The sequence below is a fragment of the Neopelma chrysocephalum genome, unplaced genomic scaffold (assembly GCF_003984885.1).
Source record: "Neopelma chrysocephalum unplaced genomic scaffold, ASM398488v2 Primary Assembly neopelma1_67, whole genome shotgun sequence".
Lineage (NCBI taxonomy): Eukaryota > Metazoa > Chordata > Aves > Passeriformes > Pipridae > Neopelma > Neopelma chrysocephalum.
Genome location: NW_020897726.1, coordinates 5,813,510 through 5,830,367, shown reverse-complemented (window position 1 = coordinate 5,830,367; position 16,858 = coordinate 5,813,510). Strand labels below are relative to the sequence as shown.

General features: G+C 35.3%; 1 protein-coding gene across 3 annotated transcripts in view; it reads right to left on the bottom strand.

Annotated features, from left to right (window-relative positions):
• Nucleotides 1–16,858, bottom strand: part of PHF14 (PHD finger protein 14) — a 164,176-nt gene that overhangs the window by 15,741 nt on the left and 131,577 nt on the right. The window contains exon 19 of one of the 3 annotated variants that reach the window (XM_027684660.1): nucleotides 15,813–15,895. The exons of the other annotated variants lie outside the window; for them this stretch is intronic. Coding sequence (XP_027540461.1) covers nucleotides 15,824–15,895 — 72 coding nt within the window. The 3' untranslated portion in view covers nucleotides 15,813–15,823. The remainder of the gene's footprint in view (nucleotides 1–15,812; nucleotides 15,896–16,858) is intronic. 3 annotated transcript variants of the gene reach the window in all.

The window sequence follows — 16,858 nt, the reverse complement described above, 5'->3', positions numbered from 1 at the left end:
TCAGACTTCCTGTCAGCACGGTGAGATCCACCAGGGATTTAAATAAAAAATATAAACGCAACAATCTCTAGGTAACTTAAACATGATAAAGGTATATCACTAAGATATTCCCATCACAATATGCAGTGTCACAAAGCTTTTTATCCTAGTCAACCTAGTATCTGTTCATAGAGGTGTTTGGCTTTAACATGTCTTGAGTAGCAGAAGTAGAAAGAAAACGGCATGTACCCAAATTAAAAATTTCTACAACTTGTGAAGCAAACATGTTCTTAACATACAGTTTTACACACTTCTCCACAGAAAAGTAAATTTGTTCTTTAATAATTTCTACATTTTTTCACAAAGTATACGGATACTGTTTATACATGAAATTACAAAGTTAGGCCAGTAGAGGTAAAAAAATGTGCAGAAAGGAGGAAGTCTACCTAAGAAAACAAAAAATAAATTTCCTGGCAATATTCTTTCCAAGGTGATTTGAACTGCAGCTTTCTTGCACTGGATCTCAGCAATAAGCTAATATTCTTGCTTAATGAAAAGCATTTGCATTCCTAAACTATGCAAAATACAGGCTGTATCTGTGATCCTCTTTTTCCTGTTGTTTCTCTGAATGATTGAAGTGACAGCTAAGGTTTTTATTTTGTCTGATTAGTTTTCTTAAATGTTACACAGTCCTCTCCTACTCCTTGGGTAAAGTCCCAAACATATTTTTTCATTTTCAAGGTCTTATCCATTGATAGAGAGAATAAAAGGGAATTTTCTCCATGCCCATTTGGTTGTTTTATTTTTAACTGATAACTTCAGGCAAAAGCTGATGAAAATAATATGTCTCAAGGTCACGCCACTTTCCTCCCACAAACTGCCTTCTCAACATGTGTAGAACTTCACTCTTAAGTGTTTCACCACTTTCAGGCTTCTTTTCTTCTAGCTTTCACAGCCTACTTCACAAAATTCTCATCTTTTTAACTAGGAAAGTTCCTGAAGATCCTTGGGATAACTCTTAAAATCTTCTTGGTATCCTTTTCTTTAGATACAAGCTCTTCTTTGTTGCTGTTCTACATCTACTTGCTTAAAAGAACATCTTCTCTTGATATAAGGATAAGGTTACCCTCATAAGCCTACCCCTTATAGCCATATTTAAGGTGGGGAACTGAGTAGGTTTCTCTAGAAATGAAAGATCTGACTTTTTAAAATTCTCAACATAATTTTTCCTCTAATTTTATATTTAAAGTGGAAAAACTGAAACAGGCACCAGTCTCTCTCCCTGAAGAATTACAAACATGTTTTGGGACTATGTTCCAACCAGACAACTACCACCTATTTGGAAACAGTGACATATTTTTATCATCATGTTCATAAGCCAAACTTTAAAATATGTTAGAACTCCCATCACATTAATGTTTCATCACTCTGAAAAAGATTTAGATTCCACAGGAATGAGGCCTATAGCCATGAGATACACCATGTGATATGTGGTGAAGGGATTTCCATGACATATGCCATGAGATGTGTCATATCCAGCCTCTCTGATCTCTGAGGACTAGCTGGAAAGCAAGGGTGTTAATTTTCCGCCAAATTTCTATACTCTTAATGTAACAGATTCTAACAGCGATAATAGCAGTTTTTTTCTCAAATGTTGTGGATTTTCTGAGGAATACAACAGCAGGTTGTGGTCATATTTATATCAACTGAGATAAATTTTCTAACTAACTTTTATATATATAAAATCGTCCTGCTTTCACCATGCCAGATGCATGTGCCCCACTAATCCAAAAATATTAAATGCATAATTGAATTTCATTTCCTCAGGGCATATGATTTCATAACCCATGGCAGGAAAGGATGAGAAGAGTCAATTAACAACAAAATGTCATGCCTGTCCAAATAAATGAAAGGACAGATCTCTTCAATAGAGATCTTGGCTTGTGCATCAGTCTCCTCCTTTCAACATTAACGTTTATGAATCAGTGATCCATCAAGCCCTTCAAAACCAAGCAGTAGATGCTCAGCAGTTAACAATTTTTCTCACACTCTCTGAGATGCACAGTCAAGGATATGCAGTATAAGACACTTGCACTTCAGAAAACCCATGTATATCCCTCCTGACTGCTTCCACTGTAATACCGTTTTCGAATGCAAGATTGGCTGACTTGCTGAAATTTCTAAGCTATGCACTTACAGCTCACTGGAATGCTATTATGAAAAGAGCAACATGACTTTATTTCTGACAAGTGGTGGCCTTCCTCAATGAAGCTTTTCAGTGCAGGAAGATGTGAAGCAAGCTCCTCAGAAAACATTCTGAAGTTGTGAATTCTCCTGCTGGAATTCAGAAGTCACCAGATTATATGATCCTCGAGTTTGCTTGCCTCAGAAATAGTGATGTATGTTTGAAAAGCATCAGGGACCAGCAGTCAGTGTGCCTGCTCCATCTCCCATAAAGACATCATACTTCATGCAATGTAGGCAGGCTCCTGTGGTTTAGGAAGGAATGAAAACAACTAAATACTTCTCAGTACTTCCGTTTCAAAGCACAAAAAGCTGACTTGTAATTAATTCAATTCATCTAATGTCCCTACTTTCTTGCAACAGAAGATACTGAGAATTTACCACAGTGAGAAAAGCCTCTGCTATATGCAATTATACGTACTGGTAGCCTAATGCAGTTTTTGTCTGACAAACTTGTTCCACACTATACTAGAAGCCAATTCTTCGAAAGTTGCGCTGTGAATGCGAAATAGCTAGCATGGGTCTTTATAGCCAAAAGCCAAATGGATGTGCTGGTCTAAATAAGTGCCTGATTTCCAACAGGTATGACCCCATACTTTGATACAGACATATCTTCATATGGCATCTTTCTTATTCTGAAACAGAAAGCAGTGGAACCTACGAGTTAAAGCAGGTTCTCATCTTGTATGTACGCAGCTGTTTGGGTTGAAGTACTGTGTTATTTTGAGGCCTCTTGAGATGGCTGACCAAAATTCAGTGTACATAAAAAGCATAATCTTAAAAAAAGATGCCTCAGACCTGAACAAAGCATGACCAAAGCTAATCAATTAATTTCTACGCAGTTTGATACAGAACCACTGTTAATTTCAATGTCTGTGACTTGGATTCCTCTTTCCTGTGTTTGAGCTCCCTGAAAGTTAGAAAATTTTCTTACACAAGATGCATTCGGTGGACAATAGAAGGAATAAAATATAACTCATCACCCTTATCTTCCACATTGATTTTAGGATGGGATAGTGCAACAATTCCCTAATATATATGCTGAAAACATTCTGGCAAGGACAGTTGGCAAACAAATGGAGTCACCCATAACACTGTTTCTACAGAGTGCCCATCCAAGAGTAAATTCCACTCTGTCTGTAAATAATCACAAAGGTAAAGATGCAGAGTCTGTAGAAACTAGAAATATTTACAGAAAGAATTAAAATTGAAATTGCAAGTTTCTTTCAAGCTACTGATCATGCAGTATTAAACAAGCTTTATTGCCTTATCATAGCAATTAATTTTTGCTTCACACTAATGACATTCTTATCATGCCTAAGATGCTAATGCAATTTGACAACAGCAAATACCATAAGATCACTTAGCTTATTCATGTCACTAGTGGGAACAAATTCACAGCTTTACATTAATGACCTTCCAAACATACTAATTGCTTATAAAATGGACTGCTTCTATGATTTTGTCATGGAAAGGAAAGATTCATTCTCACATTGTCTTTTAATATCTGATATTTTAAAGAAAACAATTATCAAGTTTCTAGGCAGCCGTTGTAAACAAAAACTTTGGGTGTACCCCATAAAATTATATTTTCACACGTTTCTTGTTAAATACATGACCTTACTAAATCTTCCAGCTTATTTCATCAGCAGTGTGATGTGATACTAATGAGTGATTAAAGTTAAATTTATTGCTGGAAAAAACACTTGGAGTTCAAAGTAAAATTCTCACATACATCAGAAACAACAAGACTTGATTCTGCTTATTTGCAAACAGTTGTTCCAGCCTGTGATGGATTCTTTGGAACTTCTGTGTATGAGACTGGCTCCAAAAAACCAATGTCTCTTCTGATGAGATGCCTTGAAGAGCACCTCTTTCAGAAGACTGTGAAGCTGCAGCTGGAATTAGGGAGCAAGTGGCCATAAATGTGGGAGTTGCTGCTGCTGCTGCTACAGCTCAGGGCTTGGGGAAGGAGCATTCACATAGAAAGCACGAAACTTTACCACTCAGCCTTGAATGGATTAGAGAAACGTGGCATATGATACTTTAAAGTACTTTAAAACAATAATAAAGGGAAAGCTACAAATTCTGAAAAACTGATTCAGGATTTCATCATATACAACTTTCTCTTCTGCTATTACTTCCTTACAAATACTACCAACATTTTCCTGCATTTCTTGTTAAAGAAGCTGGAAGCAGAGCTGAAAATGTGTTAAGATACTGAATCATAGTATTTGTGTATAAAACGCTTCATTACAAACATACTTTGAATTCTAATTAACCCAATTACTTTGCTATGTGTATATTTGAACATAATTATATACTATGATATGCACCTCTCCACTATTACATTTACTGCTAAGGCTAATTTTAACTAAATTAAGTTCATTCAAATAGACTCAGTATACGTATTTTTTGTGAGTTTTGTTTTTTTTTTTCCCAAACCACATTACTATTGTACAAAATAGATAGATATATCTTAAGCTTTTTATAAGAATAAAATGGGTACAAAATAAAATTTACACTAAATAAGTGTCATAGTTTGCTAATGTGTTCTAAACAAAAATATTTGCAGGATTAGTATGAAGTTTACTGCAAGCTTGTTTTAACTTTCAATTGACCTTCCCTTTTTTAAAAAAAGGTTTTTATATTCATACATATATTCCTGTTGAAGATGGGGTTAAACTTGTCAGAAGGATTTTAATAAAATACTGAAGACCTCCTTTAATTTATGGCATATATATTTTCAAGAAGGAAAATGCTGATATTATCTTGGTTATAAGCTCGCTGCTGAAATGATTTAGATATTCTTTTCCTTTCACACAGTATCAGTATAAAGCTTTTCTTTGCAGGCAATGAATTATAGTTGACACTTCAAACCTATTCTATCAGTATCTTCTAGTTCAGAAAAATGAGAAAACATAAATATTTATTCTTTGTATAGAGAAAAGACACAGGACTCTGATACAAATGATCCATTATGGAATGATGAATAATTGTTACATGTGTCACACTTAGAACAGTAAAGGGCAAAAAAATTTGCCACTTTTTAATATGAGGATTTGAGGTTATTGTGCAAATAAAAATGCAGTCATTTTACCATAGTGAGCTGATAAGTGTTTAGGCCCAGTGATTTTTGATGACATTCACTTCATGACTACATGGATGATGAAGCTGCTTGATACAGATCCTTGGTCTGATTTGATAAAGCCTCTTAATGATGAGCCTTAACAGTGGAAAAATATTAATGTAAACAACCTTCCAATTTCCCAGTTCATATGTGCAATACCTCTCTATCTTAAGCTTACCAATTAATAAGACTGAGAATCTGTTTGTTCCATTCTGTGATCTTTTCACTGTCTTTAATCTTGTTTCTATTACTAACTTAGGTTTATATATTATGCAGAGAAGTAGAGGCTATTATAACCTGCTGAATAATAAACTCTGTAGGAAAAAAACGTGAAATTTTCAAATATTTAAAACAATATTATCAGCCTTATTATCAGTCTTTCCTCTTGAAAAAACAAGATTTATCCTATTAAGTGCAACCTCTAGCCAAAATGCAGTAAAAAGAACTAATCCAAAATATTTTTTAATTTTTTTTTAAATCCATAATGTCTGTTTTTGTACTAGAAAGGAAAGCTCTTTGAAGTAATGATCTTTCTTTTTTTTTTTTTATTCAGTGCTTTTAACTAAAGAACCCTGACTGCAACATTAAAATGCATCAATGATATAAATTATGGAGCTAAAAATAAATACCTAAAATTACAAGCTTTTGAGTAAGACTGCCATGAGAAAAGGATAATATATAATTGCACAGAATTATTTGATAATTTGTGTTATAGGAGCTTCACACACTGTAACGTAGAGATCCCTTACTTATTAAATTCAATGATTTATTTAAATTGATTTAAATGAAAATAAACTAGCATTAATTCAGTAAATAAAAATCAGGAAGTTCTAAAGTAATAATACTCTAGAAAATTGGCAGAGCCATTTTCTCAGACTGCTACATTTGTATTAAACAGTGAACTATAGTTCACAATTCATAGATGGTAACTTGGCTTAAAAAAATAATCCAACCTGGAACCACACAACATATGCAATACTGCATCTGAAAAGTTTTAATTTTTGACACTATTTCTTGGCTTCATCACTACACATGGGCTTTGGCAGGTTAACTTGTGACATAAAGAAATAAAGTGCTACAATGAGTAAGAACAAATGTTTCCCTAGTCAAGTTTCTTGTTACCTTCAATGGCCACAGGCAGACACCAAGAAGACTACAAGATGAAGGCAAGACCAAACCAAATTTACCCATATTAGTTTCCAAAATTAAATGTTATTATTAAGTAGAATTACCTATGAGATAAAGAAATTCTACCTGAAATACTTAATATCATAGAAATAATTTTAAAAAAGTAGACTTTAGAAATAGTAGTATTTTAAAGAACACTCCAAATTCTTCCACCTTTGACCTTTGATAAAATAATTAAAATTTATTTCAAATTTTCTCTGAGTGTTTAGTGTTTCTACATGAGATCTTGAGGGAGGGGTGGAGGGATCAAATGTATCTCAATGGCATGAGAGACCTTGCAGAGTGTCATGCTTCTGGTGAAGAAGGAAGTTTCTTTGACTTCATCTTTCCTACAGGAACAGGGATTGGATTTACTTTTTTTGTAAGGTTTTAATGAGCTTCCCCTTCTTGAATTACTGAGTGCCTCTGCAGACACTAAAAGCTTTCTCAAGTAACAACATGACTTCAAAATTGGGTTATTTTTACTCTGCTGCTTATCAGGCTACAATATGAGCAATGGTGATCCAATGATTATCTCTACAGGCTCTGAATGACACTACAACTTTTGTCTGTATCCTCATTTCAAATACCACTCTTGAAACTAGAAAGAAGCTGTTAAAACAAGCAATATTTTGCAGAAACAAACATCTAAAATTTTGCACATCACGCACACAAATCATATTCTCTGGGTGAATCCATTTTTAAATGCTGACTTACTGAGATTTTTTTCCCAGAGCTGACTATATAAATAAAGAGTGTCAGAAAATAAGAATAAAAATAAGCATCCAAAATGAATTAAAAAAAAAATCTCTGCTCCTTTCCTTAGATTCACTTTATTAATGGTTTTTGTATGTTGTCTTCCATTTTGAGTATTATACCTCCCAAATTCAGAGATACATTAGAAGAAATATGACTTTATTTTGACTTATTTTCTGTACTTCTCTACCAGGTATTTTTTATAGGTCTGTCTTTATCCTCCTAAACTCTGGACATTTATTTTCATAATACTCACCCCATGTGATGGAGTTTACCTATAGTGAGACACAAAAAGTCTACCGAAAATTTGGAGGACACTGGAGTCAAGTACAATCAATAGGTTGAAAAACATACAGGGAATGTTTCTATTGTCATTTAGTTGTACAAATTTAAGGCAACTTTCTCCACTGACTGCTCATTTTGGAATTTTGATTGTAATTCTCTCCCGAATTAGAACCTACTACTTGAATTTATTCCAGTTTCAGAGAGAATTCTCAGGGTAGAATCCTAGATTTGAACACAGAATCATGGAATTATGGAATCCTTTAGCTGGAAAAGATCTCTAAAATCACCAAGTCCAACCATTACCCTAACACTGCCATGTCCAACCATGTCCCTAAGTGTAACATCTACAAGTCTTTTAAATACCTCCAGGGATGGTGACTCAACCACTTCCTTGGGCAGCCTGTTCCAACGTCAGGCAACTATTTCCTTGAATACATTTTTCCTAATATCCAATCTAAATCTCCCCTGGCACAATTTGAGGCCGTTTCTTCTGATACTGTCACTTGTTACCTGGGAGAAGAAGCCGACGCTCACCTCATTACAACCTCCTTTCAAGTAGTTGTAGAGAGTGATGAGGTCTCCTTTTCTCCAGGCTGAACAACCCCAGGTCACTCAGCCACTTCTCATAAGACTTGTGCTCCAGACCCTTCACCAGTTCTGTTGCCCTTCTCTGGACATGCTCCAGCACCTCAGTGTCTTTCCTGTACTGAGGGGCTCAAAGCTGAATGCGGTACGCAAGGTGCAGCCTCATAATTTTGCTCAGTACAGGGGGACAATCCCTGCCCTGGTTCTGCTGGCCACAATAATTCTGCTACAAGCCAGGATGCCATTGGCCTTCTTGGCCACCTGGGCACACTGCGACCTCATTCACTTTCTGTGAATTCCAGTGCTTATGGTTCTTGATACCAATTCACAGTTTAAATTTTGTGTAACTGATCACCTGTCTGAAAATCTTACAAGGAGTAAGTGATCCTAATTTACAGAAAGAAGCAGAATTTTCATTAGTTACAGCATTAGGCAGTAGCTCTTAATTTTAGTCAATCTCCCGAACAACCCAAATATGACAAGCCTACTCTTGTGGGGTAAACTGAGAATACAGCTGTAAAATGAGTAAAAAGTGTTCTTTTTGAATGGATAAATACAGAAAACTGGCTAATACATGGCCAGAAACAATAATGAGTACTTTGAAGATTATTTTAATTTATTTTTTCCAGAGCACAAAAATGACAGTGCAATCTCACTGTCAATCCTGGACCATACTGCATGCTGACACTGAAAAGGGAGGTCATGGTCCATGGTTATGTATATCCTCCACCTCCCATGGATGTCAGTCCCTGGTCTGCGAGACCAGCTCACCAACCCAGCTCACGTATCTGCTGGTCCCACAAGAGCAGCAGGAAGGCTGTGAACACAGACTGCCCTTTCAGCAGCAGCATGGGCTTGGGCTGTTGGCCCCTGAATTGCAGAGCATCTCCAAACCCCATCTTAGCCACCTCCCTAGGTTAAACCCTCCTCCAGGTGCTCTGAGAAGTCCTCTGCAAGCATCTTTCAAATAATTTTAGCCAGCTAAGTCTTGCAGTAGGCCTCTCTCCACCTCTATTCTGTATATGAAGAATAATATGAAGCAGTCCTTATAAGGGGACATGGAAATATCTTTATTGACAGGAGGTGTGTGTGTGCTAAATTCCTGTGATGATTTTAACCAATTTAAACAATAATCTTTCCAGAGTAAAACACTAGGACTGGGTAATGGAGAACCAACTTCCCAAACATACCACTCCTCATCACAGTCTAAGTTTCTCTGAATTTAACTATATTTTCAGGAACTCTTTTAGTTTCTAAATAAAATAAAGCCCATAACTACAGCACAGAATATATAGTTATGGGTATTCCAGGTAATCTAAAGGTTTTGGGAGACTCAGATAGCTAAATAGCCACTCTTAAAAATAAAAAATTAATTATAGGAAAACTATTCACTTAAGAACGATTTAGCAGGTCAGTGAGAGCTATTAAAGATAATGGTGTGTGTTAATCTGCTTGATAGTCTTCAGAAAATACATACTTGAAGTTAACTTAAATTTAGTTTTAAATTACTGTTAATTAAGGTAGACTAATGTATATATGACTCACAAAAATATACATTAATAGCAAAAAGCTATTCTAACAAATAACAAATCACTGATCCTACTGCACTGAAATATTTAGGCGATGCAAACTCTTCAATGTCTAAAGATTCTGTTTAACAGTGAGAGAAATGCAAAGAAACAATACTTTGATGAAGCAGCATTGGAACACTACTGGGATTGCACTGCAGTTTAGAGATAACCCTGAAGCAACTGGGTAGGGAAAATCTATATAACCTACGTTATATTAATGACTACTGACTGACCTCTGCTTATCTTCATTCCCTTAAGGACGACATTGAAATTTTCAACTATGCTCAAGTTTCATTATCTGAAATCTAGCCTATAATAACTTAAAAGGTTTCTGATGATATTCTCAACCTGTCATATTAAAATAAAATGGAAAATTTCTGATATCGTGTATCACCTAGAAAAAGGATCACTGCTTTGTTCATACAGTGCAATGTGAAGTCTAATATTTACACTGCATGCAATGACCAGAGAATGTATTAGCTTAATTTTTCATTCAAATATTTCAGATAAGAGAGAAGACAACAAATCCCTCAGAAAAGAAAGAAAAAAGAAAGAAGATGAGGAGTGTGCACATAAAATATCGAAGAAAGGAGCTACATTTACTTTCCTCCAGGAAAGAACTTCCATTGTATACCACAGGTGCCACACAGCAAATGGCACCATGCCACCTCACGGATATCTCAAAGCAATACAGTCAAAGCTGACCAGATAGTGCACACAGGTACACTGAAGTTCACTGACATCAATACAGCTATCAAAATATACAGCAGGTGGGAAACAGCCTTCAACTTAAACAATTTCCTGCTATTTTCCCCAAAGCTTGCTTAATTCTAATTTTCCAATCAATTTTCCACTCTCTTCCTCTAACAAAAAAAGTAAATTATGACTTAAGCATGTCATTGAAGCTGAAATTAATGCTGTTCTTTCCTCTTAGAATATAACAAGTTGTTTAATGCTCCATAACACTTTAGAGGGGCCAAATATAACAACACGCTCATTTCAAACTGAATTTACAAAAATTAACTTTTCTTTTTTTTTTGTGGGCAAGGTGTTAAACAATGTGTATTATTAAAAATACAGTAGATGAAATTTAATTGCTTTTTCTGATCCTATCCATTTTAAAAGTTGTTTCTAGTATCATTCAAGGAAAGATCTTTTTTTTTTTCTCTTTGGAGGAATGCAATTCCAACTTATCTGTCTTCAGAATATGAATACAAATTTGCACACAAGTGATCCTAAATGCCACTGCTTTCCTGTTTTCAATGCTGCTGTTTTTCCAGAGAATGTATCCACAGATCAATGACCCTTTCATGTGATCTGGAGATGCCAAAGAATAATACCTCAGGGAAAATATTTTCACTTGAGCTAAAATACTAATTTTTACAACAGAAAGAAAGCAGAAATCCTAAAGTCTCTGAGGATGCCATCCAGAAAATGTATAGACCTGGCAAATAAAGAAAAAGAAATAGTAGAGAACTAATAATTCTTCATGGAAAATAATTCCCATTTAAAGCCACAGCAAAATTAATGAATCTCACAGATTATTAAAATGCTCATTTGCAGCATTCATCGTGGCACATTTTTTGCATGTTTTGCCATTTTTCTCTTACTGTTTATTAATTACGGTTACTTGGAACTGATGATCTGCAGGGTACATATCAGTGCATACCAAGACTGATGAACGCGCCCCAGATGCCCAAGTCAGGCGGAGGGTCTATCCATGCACAGGATCTGTGCTGAAACCCTCAATGTTTTCCTGAAGTGAACCTGCAGGCACTCCTGACAACAGAAATGCAGCTGACTGGAGTAAATTCCAGGAGGCCACTCCTTTCCCTTCCACCACTGCTTGAGAAAGACATTCTTAGGCTGATGAGTATGCACATGTGAAGGGGGACTGACTGCTGCCCTGGGGGGGATCTTTCAATCCTTCCCTCCTTTCTCTACCCCAAAGGAGAGTGTGGTATCAGATCCCTTAATGAACTTTGATGGTGTGCTTTTCTCTGTAGTCCATATGTAGACATTGGTGTCGATTTCTGAATTCAATTATTTGGATATTAGGGAAAAAGAAACCCACAACAGTTTTTTTCTAATTTTTTAGCACACTTTTTAAATTACTTTTAGAAATATGGCTGAATGTCAGGCAATAAAGGAGAAAACTGCAGGGATTTTAATTGTCTCAGCTTTGGTTATTACACAATAGATATTTTTGTCATCTATATATAAAGTATCTTTGTGAAATCCTTTAAAATATGATTTCAAACCAATGAATGCCATTTTCTATTTGCCTTTAATTTCCTCTCAATAGTAAGTTCATCAGAGTGTAACAATTAATTAACTTAATTAAGCTAACTTAATTATGTTCTTTCATAGGTCAATATGTAGAGCTACTCAGATTAATAACAGAGCTTGTAAAGTTAATCTTCTTGTATAATGCAAATGATGCCCAGTCATGTATTAAATACCTTCCTGGGTAACAGATGATATAGGACTGAATGTACTTTAAAGAAGGGCAGAGACTGTGAAAAGGTTAAATAAAGAAAAATGTCTTGGATTTGTGGAAATTTCGAACAGACCTAATTCATTTTTTAAATTAATAATATTCTTCTAAGAGAAGCCCTCATTTCATAAGGCCATTTACAGCTTAAATATACATAAATAAATTTTGACTTCAAAAGCAGAACTGCATGGCAGCATTTTCCAGCCATCTTGAGACTTTTAGGTTTAGTTATTAAGAAGATTACATAAAACAGTTATGTGAAGAGATTAAATGGAAAATATGAATTCCTAACTCCAGTGCATTTACATGCTTAACTGTATTTCCCAGTTTATTTTACAGAGGAACCACTTCAGTAGTCAAAGGTATTATGTTCCTTTCCTCTGTTCATTATTAATTCACTTTTAACACAGTTAGACTCTAAGGCTCTTTAGGCATGTGGCTAAGCACCTTTGTTCTGAAATATTAAGGGGAACTACAGTAATAATAATAATAATAATAATTACTTGTAGAAGCATGAAAAGTAAAATCAAACAAATCTCTTGAGTGCCAAATGATCTGAATAGGTGACTCAACTCCTCTGTTTTGATAAATGAGTCTGATGGCTGGAAGACATACTCTGACAAGAAGAGATGGATTATGGGCCAAATCAACACATTTCAGTCAAGGAACCAAATATCAGTCTTTTCTACAATGAATCTGACTTAGGCCCAGAAAATATCTGAAATTCATAGCAATTCCAGTTCTGTAATCTGTTGCAACTCTTTGGTTTTCTCTCATAGAAAACAAAGAGGAGTGGTATAATAAATATTCTGTAATAAACAACTTACAGGATGTTTCTTGTAAAAGACTGTAAAGGAAAAGGCCTTGGAATTGTGAAAACCACCACTGCTCAAAAGCTTTAAAACCAGAAAAAAGTACTAAAAATGCACTGGAGGGATCCATCCTACACCTACGAGGGAATGGATGACACAGAAGATCCAATGTTTTCTTCTCTTTGTTAAAGCACGTCATTTACTGTTTGTGGTGTATTTTTTGTGGTGTTTTGTCTGTTTGCAGATCTAAGTGTAGCAGAAGGCTCAGAGTACAAATTAACCCCATTCCAAAATCACAGTCCCACAACTACTGATACAAAAGGGAATTATTTATCTATGATACAAAATAACTAACAAGTTATCACTTATGATTTTCATCAGAAAACAAACTGCTAGGTCCAAACCGTATGGACATTTCCAATTCCTTTTATGAGTGGAAAAGCCCTTCAGAAGCTAAACAAAAAAATTTAGTGTTCAAAAACTAAATATGCAGTTCAACTAACCCTATGTGGGTAACTGTATTTTTTTTTTAAATTAATACTATGACAAGAAGAACATATTTATAGCAACTACAGTCTGTCTTTAGAACCACAATGCTTTGCACAGCTTTTATAGTTTTAATACAGCACTCAAAAAGCACCACAGATACTTAAGCTGTTCATGTTCATATGCTACCAACACAGCATTCATATTTTACCCTAAAGTGTTCCATGCTTTATACATGTTTTTCTTGTAGGGGAAATAGGCTTGGTTGTTTAATTAATTTTTTTATGCAAGAGAAAGGACGGCACAGCTTTTCCTCTGTATCTGTACTGTTCTGGCAATGCAGACATTCAAAAAGATCAGCTCTGTTAGCCTCTAGGCTTACACTATTAAAACATGATTAACTGATTTGCCACAGGATTGGCAAAGGAAATTAAAATACATAACTCATGTACTTCTATTTTACTTCTAATTAAAGATGAAAATATGCCTCTCATGAGACTCAGGTTAAAGGGAACTGTCAAAACTAGTATTTTCTTACTTGGATAACCAACCACTGATACCATGAATCCCTGTGGAGTAAAGTGTTGCTATAAGAAGTGGTATCAAGATACAGCCCACAGATCTTGCTCTTTAGCCACTACATGAGAAAGGGAAAGTAAAACTACTCTAACAACAAACCTTCGCTTTCCTCAATGCCACTATATAGCCATCAAAAAACCCTATATAAATATATTTGCTAAATATGCTGCAACTGCCAGAGGCACAGTGAAGGAGACCGCAGAAAACGGAGTAAGGGTCATGAAAGTTGATTCATCAGCCTTTCAATTTTGTCAAATGATTACAGTGTTATTCAAACAGGTGTATTCTTACATTTATACATTTTAAATAATCACGGTGTCCAGAGAATTTTCTTTCATCTGTACATGGTAAAGAATGTGTGATATCAGAGAAAAAAATTAATGTATTGACTCAGGGCATACTAACAATGGCGCAGTTCTGAATTTTGAAAGGCTTGTGGGAACAAAATTCCTGTCTTAAGCATTACTATTGGAGGGAAACCACCAATACTATATAAACTGCTAGGAAGTTTTAATGAAACTACACTGAAATTAGGATGACACACACCTATCCACTTTCAAATGCATTGAATTCTTTCAATTCCACTTTTCAATACTAATTCTTAAAAAATCCAATCAATATATACAATATTAACTCAACCAGAGGAAACTTCCTTATTTTAGGATGGACACTAATTAAAATTATTCAGGCATTTAAATGTGTACAACTTAAATTTTACTGAGGTCTGCACAGCTTTCGAAAACATAGAATAAAGTATATTTATAACTTTAAGGGCAGCTTGGTTACTTTAGAACCCAAAGCATTACTTTATAACCCAAAGCATCTGAAGTACACTGATGAATACACACACTTTCCTGAATCCCTCACAGGTACAAAAATTTCACAGGTGTCTAAATCTAAACATTCAATATGTTAATCATTTCTGCAGTGGCTTTTGTCCTATGCCACATAGCTGGACACTGTTCCGATCCTACACACAGTTAAATCTGATTTTAGAGCATGAAAAAAGGTTGGAAAGAAGTGCAGCAATAAGAGGACTGGATGCCATCCTGCCCTCCTGTTGAAGAGAACTCAATATTAAACCATCATTTCTATTAGGAGGAATGACTAGACAAGCAGAACAAAGCCTCATCTGAGTGATCAAATTATATCCCACAAATGTCATACTTCTCATGACACAAGTAAATGACTATTAGATTCAGACTGGCCTACCTAAGAGAAAAACAAATTGTAATTAGGAAAAATCTGTACTTAACTCTAACGTGGCAACTCATGGGATTTTTCTTACTTTCTCCTACTAGAAGTTGTGTCCCCTCACATTTGTGAGCCCAAGAGTCTTTTTGAACACCGCTTTCCATAACCTTCTCAATTTTTCTCCACCTTCCCAAAATCCTTAGCTGTTAGCCACTTTGCTTTCTTTAATCTTTTCTCCTATTTCTCTTGTCCATGGCTGCATCTGAACTCTTCCTTAACAACTTCATTCTCACCAGTACTGATGGGTTGAATTCAGATGAGACATAAATCATACAAATAATGCAGTCAGCAGCTGTAGTCAATTTCAAATATTAACTCATTAAGTAGATACTGGAAGACTTACCAGGAGATTGTGAATAAAATGAAAAATAAAAAAGGCATTGGTTGAAGTCAAACTCTGCAAACACTTTTTTTGACCTGTTTTGTAGGGTGTAATTCACAAATGCTTGTTTATCATGCTGACTTACCCAAGTGTAACTTAGATGGGTTGTTTCATGGTGGGTTCTGAATTTGGAAATTCAGCATACTGGTGCTCCCCTCTCAAGGTTCCCTGCAAAACCACAAAACTCTTTCTGACTCACCTCTCTCTCTTTTATATAAATTACAGTAAATATGACTGGAGAAAGTCTCACTCCCTTATAAAACACGTAACCCCACATTCAGTAAAACAGCTTCAATATAAACTATTGCTGAGCTATTCAGTAAAATTTGAAAGGTATATTTCCACCTTTTGATTTTCCAGTTTCCTTTCCCCCACAGTGTAGCTGTTTTTATTCCACAAAAGCAAAAGCTGTATATCCATCTTCCTCTTGGTCACCTTTTACTAACTAATCATGTTTCATTCCTCTTTCTGCAGCACTTCTCATCTTTTTATTTTTAAACATCACCTGTGCTCCCAATTTTAACTTCTCCAATTAAGTCAGACAAGTTGGCAAAACTTAGAATTAAGAGGCAGAACCCACGTCCCTCCATAGACTAGAGGTCCCATTTGCTACTCAAGAATGTATACAAAAGTATTACTAAAAGACTATACTACTCTAACCTCAGGACTGCTTAGATGTGCTAACCTAACTTTCTATCCTGGAATATGTAGCGATATTCCAAAATAAGTAAAGTATCTATTTGGTCTTCATCCAGAAGACACTCTTAAGAATTCCCCTGGTCCACTACTGTGGACTTCCCTCTTCTTCAGATTAAGTGACAAGACTATCAGAAGAATGAAGATATTTGATAATTATTAAAAGGTTACACTAAAGAACTAATAAATGGCATCATATTTTCTCTGGCTAGTATTTCATGCTCTCCTTTACTGCGAACATTACAGTCAAAAGAAATCTCGGAAAAAAACCAGGAGAGAGTAATCTTTATATTACCTGGTTCTTGGGAGTATTTTTAATAATAATAATAGTAATACCTAAATTGTTTGAGGAAGCTGAGATTAATCATGCTAAGGCTACTCCAAAGGAAGGACTTACTTCTCACAAGAAGGGTTAATTTAAGGATAATAATGGTA